The sequence below is a fragment of the Frieseomelitta varia genome, unplaced genomic scaffold (assembly GCF_011392965.1).
Source record: "Frieseomelitta varia isolate USP_RPSP 00005682 unplaced genomic scaffold, Fvar_1.2 scaffold_231, whole genome shotgun sequence".
NCBI lineage: Eukaryota > Metazoa > Arthropoda > Insecta > Hymenoptera > Apidae > Frieseomelitta > Frieseomelitta varia.
This window is the reverse complement of record NW_025109959.1, coordinates 100,629-123,043: the sequence shown is the minus strand read 5'-3', so window position 1 is coordinate 123,043 and position 22,415 is coordinate 100,629. Positions and strand designations below refer to the sequence as shown.

At 33.6% G+C, this 22,415-nt stretch overlaps 4 protein-coding genes across 7 annotated transcripts; all 4 read left to right on the top strand.

Moving 5' to 3' along the window:
• Positions 1–1,722: 1,722 nt before the first annotated feature.
• On the top strand, positions 1,723–10,139 carry LOC122527770 (protein trapped in endoderm-1). 4 transcript variants are annotated; one of them, XM_043652257.1, is made up of 6 exons: positions 1,724–1,983; positions 2,316–2,427; positions 5,794–5,968; positions 6,350–6,555; positions 7,370–7,616; positions 8,287–10,139. In XM_043652257.1, the coding sequence occupies exons 4-6, from the start codon at positions 6,423–6,425 to the stop codon at positions 8,933–8,935; spliced, it is 1,029 nt and encodes a 342-aa protein (XP_043508192.1). In that variant the 5' UTR covers positions 1,724–1,983; positions 2,316–2,427; positions 5,794–5,968; positions 6,350–6,422; the 3' UTR covers positions 8,936–10,139. The 4 variants fall into 4 exon arrangements, with proteins under 4 accessions (XP_043508195.1, XP_043508192.1, XP_043508191.1 ...); XM_043652260.1 differs by lacking the exon at positions 2,316–2,427 and having other exon boundaries at positions 1,723–1,983; positions 6,352–6,555; XM_043652256.1 differs by lacking the exons at positions 1,724–1,983; positions 2,316–2,427 and adding an exon at positions 3,723–5,527.
• Positions 10,140–11,710: 1,571 nt separating this feature from the next.
• On the top strand, positions 11,711–14,293 carry LOC122527759. Its single transcript, XM_043652238.1, has 6 exons — positions 11,711–12,004; positions 12,429–12,835; positions 13,510–13,609; positions 13,846–13,947; positions 14,016–14,174; positions 14,234–14,293. Exons 1-6 carry the CDS (start codon positions 11,711–11,713, stop codon positions 14,291–14,293), a joined length of 1,122 nt encoding a protein of 373 aa, XP_043508173.1.
• Positions 14,294–15,113: 820 nt separating this feature from the next.
• On the top strand, positions 15,114–18,389 carry LOC122527773 (odorant receptor 85b-like). Its single transcript, XM_043652265.1, has 6 exons — positions 15,114–15,736; positions 16,282–16,688; positions 16,766–16,865; positions 17,150–17,251; positions 17,840–17,995; positions 18,293–18,389. Exons 1-6 carry the CDS (start codon positions 15,443–15,445, stop codon positions 18,359–18,361), a joined length of 1,128 nt encoding a protein of 375 aa, XP_043508200.1. The 5' UTR covers positions 15,114–15,442; the 3' UTR covers positions 18,362–18,389.
• A 1,033-nt stretch (positions 18,390–19,422) lies between these two features.
• Positions 19,423–22,414, top strand: LOC122527757. The gene is made up of 6 exons (XM_043652237.1): positions 19,423–19,716; positions 20,322–20,728; positions 21,124–21,223; positions 21,340–21,441; positions 21,544–21,699; positions 22,253–22,414. Exons 1-6 carry the CDS (start codon positions 19,423–19,425, stop codon positions 22,316–22,318), a joined length of 1,125 nt encoding a protein of 374 aa, XP_043508172.1. The 3' UTR covers positions 22,319–22,414.
• The last annotated feature ends 1 nt before the right edge of the window (position 22,415 follows it).

Genomic DNA, 22,415 nt, shown 5'->3' with positions numbered 1-22,415 from the left:
TGAAGGGACCAGAAGCGAAGATAACGAGGCAAATTTTTTTTTTTCCTTTCAAAGATGAAATATTTCCGTAACGATAGCAAAGGTTTTAGGTAAAAGGTCCGCCGTGTGCACAGTCTGATTACGTAAACCTTTCGTCCCAAGGAAAGGTTTGGCCCTCGTTGTCCTGAAAACAGTCAAAAGAATACCATTCTTCTCACGATGCATTCCTCCAGCAAGCGAGTTACTTGAACCGGTCTAATCGGGGTTGGTTATGGAAAACAGTCTGTGTTCGGGATGTGAGACGAGTCTATGGTGTTTTTTTTTTTCATGTTATTTCGAATAAAAGAACGAATTCGAGTATGTATAAAGGAAGATAGAAAGAAAAGGGATATATTTTACGATGAAAAAATAAATTTCTAATTTAAAAATGTATAATATAAACATAATGTAAAATTTCAATCTAAATTCTAACAAGTTTTTAGTAAAATTAAATAATGATGAAAGAAAAGAAGTTTTTACTCTAGTTCTAAAGTGATCCCATAGAAGTTGATTTTTCAAGTTTTAAATTATATGTCGTATTAAATTATATTTCTTACTTTTTACCAATTGCTTTAATAGAAAAATTGCTTCAATGTATTTACTACGATGGATAACAAATTAATATTAAAATAAATATTGGGATTTTTGCTGTGATTGTTAAATTTATAAATTTGTCAAATCTTAAGGATATTTTAAAGAAATCTCTAATATTAATTATATTACTTCAATTAAATTTGCTAAATTGAAAATGAAGAAAAAATGATATAATGATTAGGAGAAAGGAAATAGTTCTTAGCTCTTAAAACGAACTGACGCAGCAGTGAGAAATTTTTCCAAGATTATCTTTAATCGCAGGGTAGAGAGCCAGGTGAAGCGTATCGAGGGGATGAAAGGGGGCGCGGAGGGTGAGTTTTGTTTGTTGGACCGCTCCTTTCGATTGTTATGCTACGGCTTTGTGCCGAGTCCACCGACAGCTGGCCTACGCGGTGGTAAGTCGTCTCTGTGGCTATCTTTTGACATCAACGGGGGGTTAACTTGCATTGAAATTCTTCATGAGAAAGTCGACGCATAATTACGTTTAGTACGCCTGACAGGGCTCCATGCTGCGGATGAAAAAATACGACGAAATAATGATATAGGAATACTGCATTGTCTCGCTACCAATAAAAATTTTTTTTTTATTGCCTATTTCTTTATAAACGATATTATGATAAATTAATATTTCAAACGATATTATGATAAATTAATATTATAACTCTTATATAAATTATATATTATTCGTCATATGAAATTAATATTTCGTGTTCGAAATTCAATCAATTTGATTGTCGAATACAATGAAATACGATCGAATATTACAATAATATATGAGTTAAAAATTTGAAATAATATTCAATCGATTATCATATCTCTTTTTTCATCCACTGAGTATTTAGTTAATTAATTCCCATCGAAAATCCAATTATTTTTATATAAACACACGAATTGAATTATTGCATTTTTCTCGAATAATCAAGAGTTAGTGTAAACAAGTTAATATTTGATACTCAACGTCAGTAATGTCCGATCGATACACCGAACTAACCGAAGAATTAATGGCCCATATAAAGAAGAGTAATGTGCGAACGTCGTTATTCGTCGCCACCCTTTTGCACCCTGTTGACCGCGTTATTTCCAGCGCGTGCCAATCGTGTCCCGACCACCGATCCCTCGACCATTTTCAACCATCAGCTCGATCTCACCATGAGGAACAGCCTTCAGTACGAGATCGGCGTGCCGTGTGGAACGAACCGACCGTAAACGTCGAAATTATCGCGTTTTCAGCCGTTGACACAGTGTAACGTTCGTGGCATTACCACTAAAAAAGAAACAGCAACGAATTAATTTTTGTCATTGCGATTCTATTTGATATTTCTTTCATTCGTGCGTCAAAGAAGATTGATCGATGGAGTGTAAAAGAAAAAGGTAACAGTGTAGGATGTCCGAAGAGTGCAGGGATATTTAAATGTGATAAATGGACTGCGAATGTTTATGCAATTCTATATCCTTATGAATATAAAGAAAGGACAGGCTTGGTGGAAAATTGTTTTGATTATTAAATATTATGACAAACGTAATATTGTAGATTTTAAATGTTTAAAAACGCATAGATTTTAAATTTTTAATTTTAAAATTTTAAAATTTTAAATTTTTAAATTTTTAAAAATGCATAAATATTCGCAGTTTTGTAACAAGAGGGGACCCAATCGTTTGTTAATTAATTTTTTGAAAATTTGTGATGTGTGTAATTTGTACAGTGGCAGGATTTTAATCTTCGAGAAATTAAACGCGAGTTTTCGTTTTGTGACTGTTGAAGAGGGAATTATAAATTGAGAAGAACACTATTGAGGAATTCTTTTTTTTTTTGAGGTAATTATCTGTCAAAGACTTATAGAGATTTTCATTTATGAGAAATTTGGAGAATTCAAAAAATATAAAAAATACTCAAAGTAGTGTATTTTTTCTAATAAAAATTCACTATCTATTTATAAATTTCTTTTTGCATTTGTAGAAAATAGTATACAACAAAATAGTTACTTCATGATATATGTGCAAATCTTAATTCGAATCTGCATAGCAATTTTTTATTCGAGAGATTCAAAACCCTCCAATTACGAAACATTAATAACATTTTTAATTGAAATGAGAAACATTAAGATTAGTTGTAAAAAGAGATCAATAGCAGATTAATAATAATCGCTAATTGAAATAATTCGCAACTTGAAATTTTTAATACTTGTATGAACAGAAAGCAATTTGTTTAAGTACTGTTCGATCAGGAAGAGCGTCACAGATTTTTGGAATCATTTTTACGCTGGTATCTCTCAGAGTTTACTTTCTCTAAATTGGATTTCTACTGTTGTTGCTATTCAAAGTGAGATTATTATGCGAGAAGTAAAGGAAAGTGTGCCTTATAAGTCATATATGAAATTTCAATCATGAGGCATAAACAGTATCGAGAAATATGAAAGTAGAACGGATAACAGAGCGAAATGGATCAAAAAATTCATATCGCCAGGATATGAATTCTAGCAAAATTCAAGTTTTCTTTGACTTCGAATTAAAAGTAGAAGTAGAAATTTTGAAAGTGTTATTGTCCATCGAACGATATGCTAATTATAGCAGAGAATTAATCCTACGCAATTTACGCCGACTTCTAAGGAAACAATTATTAGATTAGATAGAACACGTGAAATGTCTATTTGTGGGTAGTATCTAATGTGACATATCCATTCATAATTGTTCCTCTCACGTCAGACAAGATAAAGATCAAATTAAACGCATCTATTTATACGTACGTTACTTTTCTTGAAAAATTATTAATCAAAAAATTCTTCAAAAAAAAAGGTCAAGCAGAATAAATGATGAATAAATCGTAAATTGTATTTGTGTATGTATTTGTAGTGAACATAATAAAAAAAAAAAAAAAAAAAAAATTGGCCCAACTATTACAACTGAATCAAATTGAGCTCAGCCACATATTATTTTGCATAAACAGAGAATTAGAGTGAATAATATATCTAAAGCAAAAAAAGTGACAAATTATTTTATTAAAAAAAAGAAAATAGTGGAACGCGAAGAGTGCAAATCGATCGAACCGAGAGATCGTCCAAAACTCGAAAGGTGCAGCAAAAGTACCTCGAAATTCTCACGCGCGACAGTGCAAATGCTCGAGAAGTATCATTTCGTTCGATTGTATGCACTTGAACGATCCTCGGTCCTAACAATGATCTCCAAAGAGAGAGATTGATTAATTACGATTCCCTGGCGGCAGTGGTGCTCGCGCAGCGAGAGAGACTCGATGCTTCGTAGAGAGCGGAATACGAAACAGCTGAAAGAAAAAAATGGGAGCAGCAAGAAGGAAACGCGAGAGAGTTAAGTGAAAGAAGCGGCAGATAAGGAGACCTCGTGTATTTCTTGTGTAAAAGGGGAGTAATGCGTCGAGCAACATCGTCAGTCGATGAATGTTCGTTGCGACAGCTGGACTAGAAGAGACTCGATGACGCGATCTGTTCTTGTACCAAGAAGAATCGTGCGAGCATCGCAGAAAATTACACACAATTACTCGCGAGGATCGATTTTTCCACGAAGGAAGTGTGCCTGTTCGTTTCGGAATTTGATAAAACAATACACGGCGAATAATTTCGTTTCTTTCTGTATTTTTTTCTTTTTAAATGAGGAATTGTAGTTACTATTTTGGGCAGATGTTTCGCAAACAGCTAAAGAAGATGGTGTGATCAATTGAATTAAGATCGGATGAGAAAGTGGCGAAGGTTTTAGAATTAATATAAGGTTCAGGATGTTATCGCTTCTTCGGCAGTGAAAGCATGAAACAGTGAAATAGTGTTGGAGAGCGACTGGAATTTGAACTGAATGCGACCTTTTGTGAAGCGTTATCGATAACGATTTGAAAAAAAAAGAAGGAGGAAGTTGGAAATTTGAATTCAGATAGCTCTGAAAATTATACAGCAGCTATCTATTCAATCGATTCAACAGCGCGAAAGCAACATCGACGAATGAGCTGCCGTCAAGATATTGATTAAACTTAAAATGCTAATTCTAAATTTCAAGAAGTAACAACTTCGAAAATCAAAGAAATGAATCGAACGAATTAATTTGGGATATTTAATCTTGAACTTTGGAAACAGCAACAGCAAAAATTAATGATGAATAAAATAAAATTAAAGATTATTGGAAATAATTTCGAATTTTGAATTTTTGAATTTCGAAGATGGCAACATTAAACATTCAAGATAATTCAAACACAATTCGTCGATAGTTCTCAAGATTTTGAACGATTTTCAAGATTATCAAGACGTTTCTAACGAAACTATGGAAAAAGCGTATCGTGTCGCAGGATACTGATCTATTTCGTAGAAAGCAGTGAAAATCAATTATTTCCAATGAGACAAGGTCGAAGTTCATCAGAACTCCGATACTAATTCGTGGTTGTCGCAACAAGTTGGAAAGTTCGTGGCCAACGAAAAACAAAGGGGCTGCACGAGGAAGCTCTTTGCTCGAGGTCAACGCTTGAAGGATCTCCCCTATTCTCGTTTTTTGGACGTCGCCACAAAGATGGCAAGAAAATCAACGAACGTTATGGATAGAACGAGTTAACGAAGTTGCTAACTAACGAGCAAAAAGAAGAGAATGCGGAGAGACAGAGAAAGAAAGATATATACATAGACAGATAAAGAGAGAAAGAGAGAGAGAGAGAGAGAGAAAGAATTGTATTCGAATGGTTGGCTCGGTTACGAAGCCCTCGCGCGCTTAATCGTTCTAGACATTGTCGACACAGTCGTCGAAGTAACGATTGCATCGTCGAACGTATATGCAAATCCAGAGTAGTGCTCGTGCGTCGTTCGAACAATAAGAAATGCGGTGGCTAATCTGTTCGTCGGATTTTCAGACTTCATTTCCTGCATCGTCGTTGAATAAGAGGATTTTCGTTGGTGGAAATGTGATGCTAGTATGTTTCGATTAAACGAAATCAATTGCGTGAATTTTCTTTCTTCAATTAGTTTATCTCTAGAAGGATTAAATGTCGTAACAAAGGAAAGTTTTAAGTTGTGGAAAGTAACAGTGTGTTATCAGAAAAGATTCTTCGGTATCGTTGTAAATGAGATTAGACAAGAAACTTGTCGTTGCTGTGTTTGGTCAATAAACTAGAGATTTCTTTAGGAATTATGCATAACTAATTTAATTATAGTATTTGGTTTTTGGTTGCTGTTTTAGACGAGGCACGTTTGATAGAGCTGACGGAAGTTCTTCGGTGGTAAACATTCACGTATTTTAAATGGAATTTTGTATAAAAGTTGGAGAAGCAATTTGATTATGAATTTTAAAGGGAAGGAAATCGAAACTTTGTGATTTTATACGAAGATACGATGAATAGTATTGACAATAAAACGTGAGTATATTATTCGAATATTATTTCACGCCCTCGCTCAGAAGTTTGGAGCACTCGTAGGAAATTATAATAACGAATGTTTTTAAATTGACCATCAAAAAAATAAAAAAGTCTATAAATTTTGCATAGCACTTGAAATATATAAAATGCATTGCCATTATTAAGCACACGTGTTCTTTAACACGTTCGAAACGGTGTCAGTCCCTACACTTTATTATTCGTTTAACCGGTGTCGGACACTTTAGTGGACGCATATCTGATAAATACACTTGATTTTCATTAATATAAAAAAATACACGTAAGAAATCTATAATTTAACATAAAAAAATACACGTTCGGCTGCGTCTCGAACGTGTTAATGACATTTTCTATTCTTTACAGTGTGTTCACTACGTTTTGCATTTTGCTTCTCGAGAACATGTGAGAACGAAGCAGTGCATAAAGACGATACAAAATGGGTGATTCTGTAACAAACGGCACAATTTTCGATCTCGACTCCGGAGATGAAAGTCTCAAGCATTTCCCACGACCAGTTACTATCGCAGCTGCGGTTTGTGCGATAATTTTCAGCATCGTCGGAGTTGCGGGTAAAATCCAGTTTCTTTAACTTTATACTCGAAACGAATTGAATTTCATTAAAGTTTTATTATCTTATTGTGATCATGGATGCACTAGGTTACAAAGTGAATATTAATTTGAAAATGAAAACAATTGAAAAAAATTATAATAATTATGCATGTATGTGATAAATAAATTAATTATAATACATAATATAATTAAAATATGTTGTATTATATTTATATAATTTATTAATTTATTACAAATTTGTGAAACACGATTCAAAACGAGAGTTAAATCTGATTGTAAAAAGGGATTTGGAAAATATGTTTGCAAAGATTTCATTCTTAGAGGATGTTCCAGATGTTCCAGAAATTTCATTAGCGTACAGATGAAAATTTATAGCGAGTGAATTCTTAATTATACGTTTAAATTCTACGGTTAAGTTCTTGTTAACCCCCATGGGTGGCATTTCTCGGTTTATGACTATTAACGCCCGGCTCTTAATTTATGCTACAGAGTGTCAGGAATTAAAACGATTAATATTTCTTTCTTAAATTATTCACTTGCTTCTGGTACTCTCTTTACGAGATAAAGTAGCAGTGTTTCAATTGCAATTGCGACAATTGTTTCGATGAAATGCCTTCGGCATTATATAAATTTCTATAGCATTCTAGTAAATTTATTATATTAAATGCTAATTGCTCCAATTTAGATTTTTAAATTTCATATAACTTAGCAACAGCATGCGAAAGCACTGCTAAATTAAATTCTTGCGCAAAACTTAGCATTCGTTTTACCCTTTTTTTCCATGTTTTCTTAAACGTTCTTTTATGTTTTCAGGTAATTTGGTAACAGTGATAGCACTGTTAAGATATACAAGACTGAGGCGACACGCTACGACCGCTTTCGTGATAAGTCTCAGTATTTCGGACTTGATTTTCTCCGCGGTAAATTTACCGCTAACAGCGAGCAGATATTTAAACGAGGCGTGGGTGCTGGGCGAAACACTGTGCAAAATATTCCCCCTTTTCTTTTATGGAAATGTAGCAGTGTCTCTGCTCAGCATGGTGGCAATCACGATCAATCGGTTTGTATAATAGCTTTAACTGTAATTCGGTGTGAAAGTGCCGTAGAATTCAAACAATTTTATCCAATTGTCTCTAATGCTGTGACGTACAGCGAGGCACGTGTCTCGACAAAGTCTCTGATTTAGTTTATTTCAAAATACGCTGACGAATTATACTATGTATCGATTTTGCAAACTCGACATACTTCTGTGAAACCTAATCGTCTATTGCTTATCCAAATAGGCTCAAATGTACGCTTGATAAACACAGTACCAACAGCTGCTTGATTGAATTATCTCATCTCAATGATGTTCGTTGATAAAATGAAGAATTGAGAATTATGATCGTGTCAGTGTTAGTACGCTAATGTATGATGTCTTTGAAACAGTGTTTTCCATTCGTTGTACAGTAAAAAAGCATGAGTCGATTCGAAGTTGTAAAATTCTCCAAACCTCTCGAAAGTCTTGAGCAGAACTGCAAGAAGATTTGTGGACACAACGAATATCGTACGACAATTCTTCCTGAACTATCTTTAATACATGATGTTCCAAACCAAACTAATAAAAAAGCTTGTAAAATACTAAATCGTTCGTCACGTTATCAGTTCTAGCGTTAATGACAAATCAATGAATTATCGCTCCAAAAAGAATTCACAACGTATCCGATTAATTAACCATTAAAAATTTTCAGATATATATTAATCTCAAGATCAGAGATATACGCGCAATTATACACCACGCAACGAATCATTCTGATGCTGATCGCCATCTGGACATTGAGTTTCTCTTTGCTTTTGCCACCGTTGCTTGGCTTTTGGGGAACACTGGGCCTAGAACCATCCACGTTCTCCTGCACAATTCTGAAGAAGAACGGCGCAAGCCCGAAGAAATTTTTATTCGTTCTTGGATTCGTGGTGCCTTGCGTAGTTATAAGCGTGTCTTACCTTTGTATTTATTGGCGCGTGAGGAAGAGCAGGAAAAATCTGGAGGCTCACGCGGGCGCGTCCAGAAGGAAATCTGGTGGATTTCAACGAAGAGAGGACTCCAGAGTGACCAGACTGATGTTGACGATATTCTTGTGCTTCCTCCTATGTTTCATGCCGCTGATGCTGGTGAACGTGATCGACGACAAGATAAAAATCCCAATTTTGCACGTGATAGCGTCCGTGTTAGCGTGGGCCTCCTCTGTAATTAATCCTTTCATCTATGCTGGCACTAACAAGCTTTACAGAGAAGCGTACAAACAGGTTTTGTGCCCAGTTTCTAGCAAATTGCCGACAACTGGACCGAAACCCACGCACTCGCATTCGAGTAAAGTGTCGTCGCCACAAGTGACTTGAAGACTGATGAATTTTACGCGGATCGACGGATACATTGTTATTTAGAAGCTTGTTGTTGTCTGTCCGATGTAAAGTTAGTGTACGAAAGTCTGTATATATACCTGTAAATTTCAGATATTTCCTCTAAAACTAGGAAACAGTACATTAAATTGTAGAGAACGTACTCTTATTAGTATTATAATTATAATAAGTTCTATTGACTTTTATGACAATATACGACAAGATCGTATTTTAGAATATAATCTAATTTTAAGCATTAAATTAATGAAAATCCATAAAATATCTACAGCTGTTCCGTTTTTCTGTTTAAAATAAATTTGAAATTCAACAGATGTATTTAGATTTCTGTGACTGACTTATAATACTTGATTAATGATGAATATTATACGATTAGAATATAGTGAAAATTGTTGGAAATTTACATGATAAAAATATCAGAGGTATTTTTGTATTATTTAAAATAAGAATGTTGAGAACGAAAGAAATGTAGGAACTTCGAAAATTTTATGAAAGATGAAAAATAATATAGTAAAGAGCTGATGAATAATAGAGTAAATAGTTCTACCAAAGTTGTATATTTTATTAAAGAAAAATAGTTTATGTTTCAATTGTGTATTGTGAAAGCTGCTCTCGATTAATTTATAATTTTCTAAAGAAATACGAACGAGTAACTAAATATATGTAATTATTATAAATAATTTTAATCTTTGTTCGCGGGGCATTTATTAGAATAATTTTCGTAAGTTGATTTTGTACTGCGATTATTAATATTAATATTAATTATTCCTTTTTAGAAGAAAAAAAATATAAAGATTGGGAGGTATCATACAAGTATTATACTTGTTAGATAAAATGTTAAATTAATTAGTATGACAATGTTATATAACTTACGAGATTGCTACGTGATGCTGACATGTACAAAGAATAAATTCTCACAACAATAATTTGTGTAAATATACTATAGAAAATCAATTATGACAAATAATAATATTATTTAGAGTTAAATATGTTACGTGCCGTATTTTTTAGTTATAATTTCTTTCTGCAAAGTCTGATTTACGAAATAAAGCAACGTTTATTTATTTTGAAGATAATATTAGTTTAAGTAATACAGATGAAATTTCTGTTGCATTTCTTTTTACTTCACTTTTAAAATTTAAAGTTAAAAATTTCGTAAGATTTAAATTTAAAATTCGAATTCAAATTGCACGAGATGGTTTTCTTCTTTCAATCGAATTATGATTAGATCGTTATAAAATAACGTCATAAATAAGATAATATTTGTAGTGGTTAGAAATCGAAACTAAATAAAAATATATTCGCGATCGCAGCCAATTAGCTCATATTACTTGCTATATAGTTCGTAATTGTATCATATAATGATACAATTAATAATTGTATATCAAATAATAATGATTGCCCAGGTCTCACCGCGTGGAGGTTGCTGCGTTGGAGACCCACCTTAATCACATTTTGTACACCTTTCCTTTACACTCAAAAATTTATTCATTTTGTACTTTTAAAACGTTGCGATTTATACACATCAGGATTATTAAAACTAGCCTAGAATTTAAGAATTGAAGTTGCGATACTCTTTCACGTATTATATTTTTTCTTATTTACTATTTGAAATAAGTGAATGAATCCTTACATGGTATATCATGTAGATTACTAAATATATTAGATCACTAAAATTCGAGACATTTAATTTTATTTTGCATTTTCTGTTCTCCTTAACAGGTATTAATAAATAAAATTAAATATTCCAAAATTAAGTAATATAAAAATCTTTAATGTTAACTTTCAATATTAAACAATACCAGGTGAGGATTAATTTTGTATATGCGATTGTGTGTTTACGAAATGCTTTAAATTCTTTCATTACAGCCACTGAAACGTATTTCAAAAGTTTCACCACTATTCTCTAAAATGAGTCTGATTAAATATAAGCGTACAAATTAACATTTATTGTATAAACAATTCATACCGAGCTCACCAGTCGCGAATAAAAAAATAGGAACATGCTTCGGCCAGTAAAAAGTTTACGTCGAGATATTGACGTTTACAGGAAATCGCATGATACGATAAAAACTAGCAAATGTCTCGACTCATAATAACATGGCTCCTTAATTTCTTAACGTACACGTTTCACGTTTATTTATATGTGTATTTTACTACACGTTCGGAACTGCGATTTAAAAAAAAAAAAAGTCTCGCCAAAACGCAAACGTACAAAACGTACCTTTATCTATAGTTTACTGGCGGAACACTTTCTACGTGCGCTCATCTATAACTTCTCCTTGAAACTAAACTGAAAATAAGCACCGTGTGAGAAAGAGTAGTTATTGTTGCATTGATTCCAAGAACGCACGGTGGTATTCTTCTCAAAGCGGTAAAATAATGACATCTGTCGATGAATCTTGATTATACAGTGTAGCATAGATAGCGCGTTCGATAGAATACGAAGAAAGGCCATTTCAAATTAATGGTAACATCGAACATCATCAACGGATAATACTTTACGTTTCTTATGTATCGTTCGAAATCACATCCAGATCGTTTAATTAAATTGTTAAAAAATAAAACAAGCTTTCATGCTACGAGCGTCTATTTGCTTGTAATGTATGTACTTTCATCGATATCATCCCTCGTACAACGTACAATGACTTCAAAGCTTCCTCGTGAAAAATAACAGCGCTAGAACTAGAACTTGATTGTAGCGTATCGTATCAACGTCTTTTCAACGTACCTGTAATCGACGCAAGTGCAGTCAAGATGGGAAAACGAATCGCGCCGGAGAGAGCGATTTTGTTCACGAAACTCAGCGTTGCTCTGACGTGTTCCTGGCCACCTTCTCCCTTCGCCACCGAAACTCAACTTTTCTTATTCAACGTATTGTGGTGCACGGCGTTTGTTAGCTCCATAGCGTTACTTTTACCGTTGATGGCCGCGATTTACGAATACCGGACACATCCAATCGTTCTTGGAAAAACCGTGAGTCTTGCGTCGGCTGTTGCACAAGTGACGATCAAGATGATGATATGTCGTTTCCAGCAAAAACGTTTCCAGGTAAGTCGATCATTCGTTTCTGCACGAAGCGCAGATAAGATATTTAAATTTTTGAATTTAAACATCTTATTTTTATTCAATGATTTTGAAACTTGATTTTTATCTATGACACAGTTCAAAAGTTTTAGGCATTTGTGTTTTTCGTATTTATAATTTAATAATTCGCTACGATTCTTTGATTGATCCGTACAACGATAGTTCACAATGTACTGATATATCCTAAAAAAAGAAAGAAAATCGCCAAAATCTATGAATTTCACATGTAGAACATGTGATTGAAAGATTAATATATTTGTCATGTTATTAATTTCTATAATAAAAAACCTGCTTTAACCCTTTTACTGTGTTAATCCTTCATTTCCAGCAATATCTGGGCCGAAATACTCTGATAAAATACATATAAAATACATATAGATAATTTCAGCTTTTATACTTCGAAATGGAGAACTTTTGCAAACGTGCCACGAAAACGGAAAGAATGGTGTTGGAACGATACGTGGAGAAATACAAATACTTTCATGGCGTTTATATACTGTGGTGCTTCCTAACCACGGCTTTTGTCATATGTGGCCCATTGTACTCGTCCCAAACGTTTCCCACGGATGCGATATATCCGTTTTCACTGAAGTATCAACCGCTGAAGAGTTTGATTTTTTTTCATCAATCGTTGGTCGGTTTTCAAGCGTCGTCAGGCATGGGCATCGACATTCAGGTGGCACTTCTTTTACGATATATGACCGCCAGGTTCGAGCTTTTAGGAATGCAATTACGCAACGCGAGGTCCAACAGCGAGCTCAATGCCTGCATAAGAAAGCATATTGAACTTTTGAGGTATAATATTAATATTTTATGTACAATGTCTTTTAGAAATTGACGAAATGTAATATTAAGGATAACTTTTGAGGTATAATATTAATATTTTATGCACAATGTCTTTTAGAAATTGACGAAATGTAATATTAAGGCTAACTTTTGAGGTATAATATTAATATTTTATGCACAATGTCTTTTAGAAATTGACGAAATGTAATATTAAGGGTATTATCACAAAATTATATGTACATATATATATATATATAAGTGTATATTAACAAGATAAAACTCTAGGTTAAAAATCATTATGTCATTTTTATATATCGAAAGTCATGGAAATTAAAAAAAATATATATATAATATAACTAAATAATATAACTATATATATATAGTATCATATAATAGTATCATTAAGAAACCAAAACAGTTTCATTGAATTTTTTAAAATCCAAACCTTCATGTGGTTTTCCCAATTTGACTATTCATTATAATTGATTAAAATAAGAAATAGAATTTAAATAAAATATATGGTTTCGACCTTAGCTAGTAATTTGTAATATGAAATGCAATATAATATCAAAAGTTTCATTCAGATTAGTCAAGTGAAAACCAAGTTACTGTTATCTATTTATTTTTATGTTAATTAATCTTGATGTACGTAATCTGCATCACATTTCTGCACATGTGTGTAGGTATATGAAAGAAATCCGACTATGTGTGAAATACTTAGTTTTGGCGACAATGGCGACGACTACTATCGCCGTGATCTTCGGTAGCCTAAATATAATCGCAGTAAGTGATTAGTGATGCATCTTACAATTTTTAACTAGAAGGATAAAATTTAAAAAGAACATAGAATATTCTTCAGAATAATCTTTAGATATTATTGTTACGCAGAATATTTTTTTAGAATAAAAATACTGCAAATTCATACATTTTTGCACTCTCAAATTTCTCATAAATCCGCAAAAATTCGCAGTCTAATGATAACCGAATTTCAAAACGATGATTCTGAAATTTATTTACAGAATCAACCATTAATTTTGAAAGCTCTGTATGCTATTGTAGTCTTCAGCGCTGCCATAGAATTCTTCATGTACGCTTGGCCAACAGAAAACTTAATGAACATGGTAATGAAGTAATCATAGTGTTACAATAAAATTAACCGAATAAAACGTTGAATTTCATTTTATCGTAGAATATGAAAATTGGTTCTATCGTTTACAACATTGATTGGTATAACAGAAACATCAGGATGCAAAGGAACATATTCCTTACCATTTTGAGATCCCAAAGACTCGAGACTATCAGGATCAGTGGTATCATGACGAAACTATCGTTATCACATTACGCGAAGGTAACGTTCCTTACAATATAAAAGTCAGTGTCACAGTTATCAATTATTTTCTGTTACAGTTCTTGTACGCGTCTATCTCGTATTTTAATGCTCTTCGTATTATGATCGGAAATCCATAGTTATTTTATACTCCTTGGAGAAAGAATATGTTACGAGAGACATCCGCGAAAGTAAATTAAATGTATCTATTTATATATGTATTTGTTTATATATATACCTATTTATATACGAATATATTATACATATGAAATGGTCAATTTAGTATAACAATGATGTTCTCTTCTTTCACATATATTCTGTAAACTCGATATCCAATGCTTAAATTCTGCAGATACACGTAATATATTAGGCACTTTTCAAACAACTCCAAACTCTATGTATCTTCACCGGTATCACATTTGAATTGTGGCAAAAAGAAAGTTAAACAAAAACACCAGTATATTTTTACAATCGTTGACTAGTACACCTTTACAGTCGTACTGCACTATCATTTTTATACTACAGTATTTTTGGTAGTATAAACTAACTATATATCGTTGCTAGCCCGTTTTCAGCCACGATTTTCGTTTCCTTGTACTCGTATACAATGATGAGGAAATTTTAAGTCAATTTGAATTTCCCTTCCACAACCATGAAAAATCTTTATAGTGTGAATCGATTGGAAAAAAACAGCAACTGAAATGTTGCATTAATGTAACGTTGGTATTCAATGGTTTGAAGAGCAATGTCGTGTGTGTGGATCCCTCGCAGAACATTCATATTTCAGAACAACCATTATCAGTTTTAAAGGAAACGCGTGCCAGCATCGTCTTTCTGCTACCGTCTTTTGTCAGTATCGTGAATAGATTAACGTACGATCGACTGAATATACAATCAAATTGCAATCTACACACCCTATTTTTTCCAAAGACATTGCACACCTGAGAGCACTGTTGCGTGATAACTCCTCCTTACAGCTGTTTAATATCACAGGCCGTGCCTTTTTGTAATGTAATTACTCATCATTATCATTGAGTCAGCTAACGCTATAAGCTATTGTTAACGTGTACGTTGGTTTCAGGTATTACGTTGTGGCATGGTTTATTAATTTACTCGTGTGTGCGAGACAGGCTATACATAACATCTGCGTATTACGTTACGATATAATAGTCTCCTGACGTCGAGGAATTCGTTCGTATGATACTCACTTCGTTTTATTCGTTCGTTATTTCGTTCCTTTCATACTTACTTCATTCCATTCATAAGGCGAGTACTAGTTCGTTGAAGTTATGTTGAGACAATTCACACCGGAGAAAGTTATTCGCATGATAAAACTGAGCGTAACGTTGTGTTGCTGTTGGCCACTTTCTGCCGCGAGTAGCAGAATTCGCGTCTGCGGTTACAAAGTTTTGCAAATTTCCACCGTTATCAGCGCCTGCTTGGTGCTTCTGCCACTGTTATATTCGACTTATTTGCACTCGGATGATATCGTCATTGTTTCGAAATGTATCTGCGTATCGATAGGTATGAGCCAACTTATTGTACAGACGCTTATATGCCTGATCAAGCACGACTCCCTGCAAGTAAGTGCAACATCTTTAGATTTATTTATGTGAAATATTCTTAGACGTATAACAATTAGTTTAATCCTCTGCTGGTATTATGGGTCGATGAATTTTCTTCATTGTTTAATTTTTCTCTCCATTGCGAAAAATTTGGCCTACTGCGAACATTTTGGTTGCACGTTAAATTAGGAACTATAATAACTACGCCTGAAATTTTTTCAGATTTTTTTTTTTAACGAGATAACGAGAAATCAGGCGAGAGAGAATGAAAGACCTGTAATGCCGGAGGATAGTTAAAGATTATTCGCTGAAGAAAATCTACAAATCCTATGTTTCCAATTATATAACTTCGACAACTTTGAAATACAATTAATTAAAGTTTCAACGTTAGTAATGTTATATTAAATTTAAATTAAATGATATTAAGTTATTGAATTTATATTAAATTATATTGATTAGCAAAAGTACCATAAACAGAATTGACGAAGTCAATCATCGATCTCTTTCTCGAAATCGAAATTTTCAAATTCTAGAAACTTTCAAATATTAACCATGGGTTACAGCGTGTAGTCGGAGAAATGGTGGCCTGTGTCAAACACGCTCAACAATACGAGACACAGGTTTTCTACAAGTACATTGCGAAGTGCGACATGTTTTACGGTGGTGCCATTGTATTTACATACCTGACTGCAACTGCTTTTCTATTAGGACCCGTGATCATGCCGGTTTCCTTCCCGTTAGATGCTGAATATCCATTCCGCGTTAATTACACACCGGTAAATGTTCTCATATACTTTCACCAATCGGTAGTTAGTTATCAATGCTCTGCAAACGTATGCTTGTGCATATTTGGAGCGCTTCTATTCTGGTTCACGGCAGCGAGATTCGAATGTCTGGCGATCGAATTTGAAAAAAGTTCAAACATCGATATGCTGATCGCTTGCGTGGAGAAACAATTACGCTTGAGGAGGTAGAGCTGGCGTTTTACTCGATGTTTCAATCAAACTCCATCTTTTCTTTGTTCCTGAAAGATTTAATTCCATCTAGATATGCGGAAGAGGTGGTCAGTTGCTTTCGTTTCGTGGTGCTTTATACTGTAGCGGTGACAACATTTGCAATGATTCTATGCGGTGTTATAATGATCATGGTAAGTGATGCTTGTGATTGGGCTGTGGATGTTTGTATATGAAATTTTAAGGTTCGAGTAATTCAAAATAGTAATATTTAAAATAAATTATAATTTTCCCTGCAAAATATTTTAACTATAGTACTCATAATATTTAGCGAGAATTTTGAAGAGAATTTTTGTTTAATTTCTGCCTTTTCAGTTGTGAGAATACTTATAAAATATGAATATTTGCACGAATATTTGCAGCCTGTTTCGCGTATGCAACAGTAATTTTGTGTATTGATAATGGCACCTTTCAACAGGATACACCGCTAATTGTAAAGATGCAATTTATAACCATATGCGTCACTGTACTAACGGAAGTCTATATGTACGCGTGGCCAGTTGATCATATGAAAGAAATGGTAAACCATATTTACTGTTTATGTACGCTCATGAAATGACGAAATTCTACAAAAATTTCATTGAATAGTATTGTACAAAGGTTTCATTGAATAATATTTATTAGACATCGATTTAAAATTTAGAGTTGAATTATCGAATTCAACATCGACCGATGTTTCGTCAATTGTTTCATTGTAAATCGATCAGGAAATTCCAGTGAATTTTTTTTATACAAATTTGAAACTGCAATTTAATTTGAAAAGCTACGTTAAGAGAACAAATAACCAGTTATTAATAGTAAAAAATGTAAATTGAAAAATATGAATACGAACTATAAAACTACCAACAATGATTGATTAAAGATTTCAGTTGTAATAATTATAAAATTGAATGATATATATCGAATCTAGGAGGTTGAAATTTGATAATATTACCTTTAAGAAAACTATAGATGTTAAAAATTTATAACAATTACAATTGAATTTTATATTATTATTCTACATATTATTATATATTAATTGAATTGAAATTTATATTCGTCATTTCATCTGCGACAATCTAAAACATAATCTGTGATTCTTCTTCTTTCTTTTTTTTATAATTCATAGAGTTTACACATTTCAACAAGTGCGTACAACTTATTATGGTACGAGTATACAGTAAAAATGCAAAAAAATTTACTGAATGTATTATTGTACCAAGAACCGGTGACTTTTTCCATCAGCTGTTTAGTGCCAGAGCTCTCTTTGCAGTATTATTGTTCGGTAAGGCTCTGGCAAAGTTTAAAATGAATGACTTGAGGAGTTAAAACGTAAGATGATGTATTTAAGTGCCAGAGAGTGTAAAGATTTCTGATAGAAGCAACAACCTAATTTTTATCTATTTGCACGATCATATTTTCCTTTCACTCAACTATAGCCTATAGCCTAGTTGCATTTCTCTAATTTAATTCTATTTTCTTATTAAAAAAAATTATCTTCCTTCATTTCTTTGGTACTTATAGTTTTAACTCTTCAATTTATCAAGAATAACACACGAGTAATAAATTGATGAAATTTCAGTATCTCTCCAATGCTTTCTCCATTTTCACCGCTTTGCGTGTCTTGTTGGAAAATGACAGTTCAACATGAATGTATTCATATAAAACAAAATCATCAAGCATCACAGTTATGAGCAGAAGATATAAGACGGAGGTTATAACAATGACTCGTAATTGACATTTTCGTGTTAGTTCTTTTTCTTTCCCTTGACTTTTCTTTTATTGCAGTATTAAATTTCGATTGATTAGTGAAGTAGATGTGTATTAGTGTTATAGATGTGTTTAGTGCTGTTTGTGGTTGCAGAAAGAAATCTGCGTTGTTTGTACGAAGTTGAACAGTTAAGTGTGTGTAATTGCGTGTTTTCGAAGCCTGGTCCTGATTTTTAACGGAATGATGTTGACGTCGTATTTACCGGTTGTTTGTTATTGTATTTTTATTACCAACGATTGACTTGTCGGAATAATCACTATACCGAATCCAAACTCTGGTCCAATGAGTCCTCAACCAATCTGATTTTGAACAGACTTAGATATTATTTTATTAATCAAAGAAACAGTAATTCAAAATAATACACTTTTCACCTTATCAATTGTTCATTTGCCCACAATTATACTCCAGATAATAATTCATAATAAGTAATTATGGAATACAGCACAATGTCACATGAAGTAGGAAGAGCAACATAATTCCTTTATACCTGCACTTCGTGTCTTCTCCTCGTTTTAGCTATGGCTCTTCGTATCGGGAGCAATAAATGAGTGAGAAACTGAATATTCCCGGTTTACTGTATCCGTATTTTCAAAGAACGTTACGCTACATGAATATTTTAACCTGCATAATAACTCCCTTTACATGTGTCTAACATTACACGTTTCAACTATATATAATGCATCCAACAGTAATTACGATAAACTCAGGACGACGAAACGTAATGGAGGTAATCGATATATGTTGCTCGCAAGAATAATGCTGTCTGATATGATTTATTAAATTCTTCGCATGTGCCAGACAATTACACCACGATAACATCTGTAATTGTTCCGAGGTAATAGTGTTGCGGTTCTCCACAAATATCCATGTAACACGCCATTACGTCAGTCAGATACTGTTTCTATCGACGTGTACACCGTACAAATCAAACCTTCTGAATCATGTTGAAACAAGTGACGCCGGAGAAAGCTATCAATATTATTTGGCTCAGCGTAGCTTTGACATTCTGTTGGCCGCTTTCAGCGAACAGTAACAAAACAGAAATCTTAGGCTACAAAATTATGCAAATTTGTGCAATCATCAGCGTTTGTTTGCTACTCTTGCCATCGATATACCTGATCTACTTGTGCTCGGACGATATGGAAGTTATTTCGAAAAGTGTGAGCCAATTGATATGCGAGGTTCAATGTATCATTCAGACCGTTATATGTTTCTGCAAGCACGACACTCTGCAAGTAAGTTCCTAATCACTAGATTGCGGATTTTTATGCGTTTATAGAAAATTTAAGGAGAATGAATATAACGTGAAGAAATTCAAGGAATTCTAATGTTCGGAGTTCAATAAAGTAGCGAAAAAAAATCGTATAACAAATTTTAAGAAAAAATTTCAGTATTCAAAATCGTGAATGATCTTGTTACGAATCTAGTCACGAGAGAAACTTCTTCAATCGATCTTACCTTTCACAATTTTCGAGAACAAAAGTATCTTTGCTTCCCCACGTGCTGCGCGATGGAAAAACATTTCTAAAGAAAACGACCTTAGCGTTTTATCAAGATAAAAGTTTCCTGCTAGAAGATGAAGCTAAGGACTGTTGTGCGATTTTTTCTTTTTTTACAAAGTTACAGCTCAGACCGTTTTTCGTCGAGTATGCAAATACTTTCATTCATCGCTCTATTAAAACATCTAAAGTATAAAACTTGGGCAACATTTAGTACATTTCCATCATAATTCTATTTTCTTAATCACATTCCCAAGAATGTGAATTTGCATAGAAATCCGTAGACTATTAATCATCAGCTTCGCTTCAAAAAGTTCTACGCTTTAAAGAATCGGTTACAGCGCCTAGTCGAAGAGCTGTGGACATGCATCAAACAGGCCCAACCACACGAGAGGAAGATTTTCTGCACGTATCTCGTGAGATACAGCACGTTGTACGGAGGTTATCTGGCGATTGCTTACGTGATGGCGTTCCTATTCACGATCGGGCCTCTGATCTTTCCATTTGCCGTTTTGATACAAGTGGAATATCCATTCGACGTTAATCGTACGTTAGTGATTGCTGTTATACGTGCGCATCAGATCGTCGTTTGCTATCAATGCTGCGCGCATATGTGCCTATGCGTGTTCGGGGCGCTTTTAATCTGGTTCACGGCTGCGAGATTCGAATGCTTGATCGTGGAAGTGCAGAGAAGTACCGACATTCGTATGCTGGTCCTTTGCATCGAGAAACAATTACGTTTGGAGAGGTAACGATGCAGTTTTTACTACCAGAGTGTTAAACCCAGAGGCTCCCAAAGTGTGAATCGCGAGTTGATCATTTGCGATGGGTCGTGAAAAATTTCAAAATATGAGATTTGTTTTATTCAATCATCTATAATTCGAAACATACGTTTTTCCTTTTTTTTTCTTTCACTTATAGTAGTATGTGAATTCACCACCTGCAATGATTATACAAAAAAATATTGTTTTACTATTTTAAACGTACATACATGTACATGTATTATCAAGCAAAACACACTCGATGAATGTAATGTACACACATGTTCAAAAAATGAATCTCGAATGAAACAGACATTTGGGAACCACTGGACTGAACAATGCATTCATGTTCCAGTGTACGTGATCTGCTTCTTTTTTCTAGATACGCGAAAGAAGTGGTTAATTGTTTTCGTTTTATGGTACTTTTTGTTATAGCAGCGTGCACGTTTGTCATGACGCTATCCGCCATTGTGATGGTTATGGTAGGTAATATTCAAGGGGTGAGCGTTCTGCGTATAACCAACTGATTATATGTATATAATATTTATACATGTTGTATGTATATAACATTATTATATGAATTATAATTTATAAACAGAATACACCGCTAATGGTAAAAATAATGTACACAACCATGACTTCGTACTTTGTCATGTACATTTATATGTATGCGTGGCCAGCTAATCATATGAAAGACATGGTAGATCACATATACGTACAATACATATATATATATTAAGTAATTGATTTGCAGGTTTTATTAATTTTTTTTTAAGCGCAATCAGTCTTCTATAATTCGCAGAGTTTAACCGTTTCACGAAGTGTGTACGATTTAAAGTGGTACGAATGTACCGCGAAACTGCAGAAATATCTACTGAACATGTTGATGTATCGAAAACCGGTGATCCTTTCTATCAGTTGTCTAGTGCCAGAACTTTCTTTGCGCTACTATTGCTCGGTAAGACGAGTTGACGTACGAGCGTCGATTGAAGGATTTGCTGCAATAAGAATCAGTAATCTCGGTAAACCAACAGAAGCTAGAAGGTAATATCAAAGTCAATTTTTTTCAATGGTGTTCACAAACTTTTAATATTCGTAATACCGATGTTCTTTCAGTAACAATCTCTTGTAGCTTTCACTCCTCCTCTTTCAATTTAAATATTGAAACTTGTCATTGAATATTGTCCTTATTGCTGCAAATTAGAATTCTTGCTGTACGAGTACTCCAAGTATCTATTACAGTACAAACTCCGGTTTAAGTGTCGACTATTCGAGTTTTCGAATCTGAATTTAAATACGTGAAAACTCGATCCAAAACCTATTCGAGATTTCTATCATAATTACTCAAATATGAATGATTCTTTATACATTACCCAGTTTTTCAATCGAGTGTGTATCCGAATAGTCTAGATCGGATATTCGTAAATCCGAGCAATAGTGAGAGCCCTGCTGCAAACCCTTCAATTGTTACTAATCAGTTAATAGACGATAACAAATTGATAACATTTCAGTATTTGTCGAATGCTCTCTCTTTTTGTACCGCTTTACGTGCTATACTGGAAGGGAATAAAACATAGACGTGTTTATATGTATATGGTCATAATTAGTATACATTATATACTAACTCGTTAGGATTGTTAAAATGAAAACTCATGATAGTCATGAGTAGAACTA

Excerpts from the sequence above, each read along its gene's own strand:
- LOC122527770 (XM_043652260.1), top strand. The coding sequence starts at position 6,423 with ATGGGTGATTCTGTAACAAACGGCACAATTTTCGATCTCGACTCCGGA. Across the intron at positions 6,556-7,369 it reads CAGCATCGTCGGAGTTGCGG|GTAATTTGGTAACAGTGATA; the intron begins GTAAAATCCAGT and ends TTATGTTTTCAG. Across the intron at positions 7,617-8,286 it reads GTGGCAATCACGATCAATCG|ATATATATTAATCTCAAGAT; the intron begins GTTTGTATAATA and ends AAAAATTTTCAG.
- LOC122527759 (XM_043652238.1), top strand. The coding sequence starts at position 11,711 with ATGGGAAAACGAATCGCGCCGGAGAGAGCGATTTTGTTCACGAAACTC. Across the intron at positions 12,005-12,428 it reads TCCAGCAAAAACGTTTCCAG|CTTTTATACTTCGAAATGGA; the intron begins GTAAGTCGATCA and ends AGATAATTTCAG. Across the intron at positions 13,610-13,845 it reads GTAGCCTAAATATAATCGCA|AATCAACCATTAATTTTGAA; the intron begins GTAAGTGATTAG and ends ATTTATTTACAG.
- LOC122527773 (XM_043652265.1), top strand. The coding sequence starts at position 15,443 with ATGTTGAGACAATTCACACCGGAGAAAGTTATTCGCATGATAAAACTG. Across the intron at positions 15,737-16,281 it reads TCAAGCACGACTCCCTGCAA|CGTGTAGTCGGAGAAATGGT; the intron begins GTAAGTGCAACA and ends CATGGGTTACAG. Across the intron at positions 16,866-17,149 it reads GCGGTGTTATAATGATCATG|GATACACCGCTAATTGTAAA; the intron begins GTAAGTGATGCT and ends ACCTTTCAACAG.
- LOC122527757 (XM_043652237.1), top strand. The coding sequence starts at position 19,423 with ATGTTGAAACAAGTGACGCCGGAGAAAGCTATCAATATTATTTGGCTC. Across the intron at positions 20,729-21,123 it reads AAACAATTACGTTTGGAGAG|ATACGCGAAAGAAGTGGTTA; the intron begins GTAACGATGCAG and ends TCTTTTTTCTAG. Across the intron at positions 21,442-21,543 it reads CTAATCATATGAAAGACATG|AGTTTAACCGTTTCACGAAG; the intron begins GTAGATCACATA and ends TATAATTCGCAG.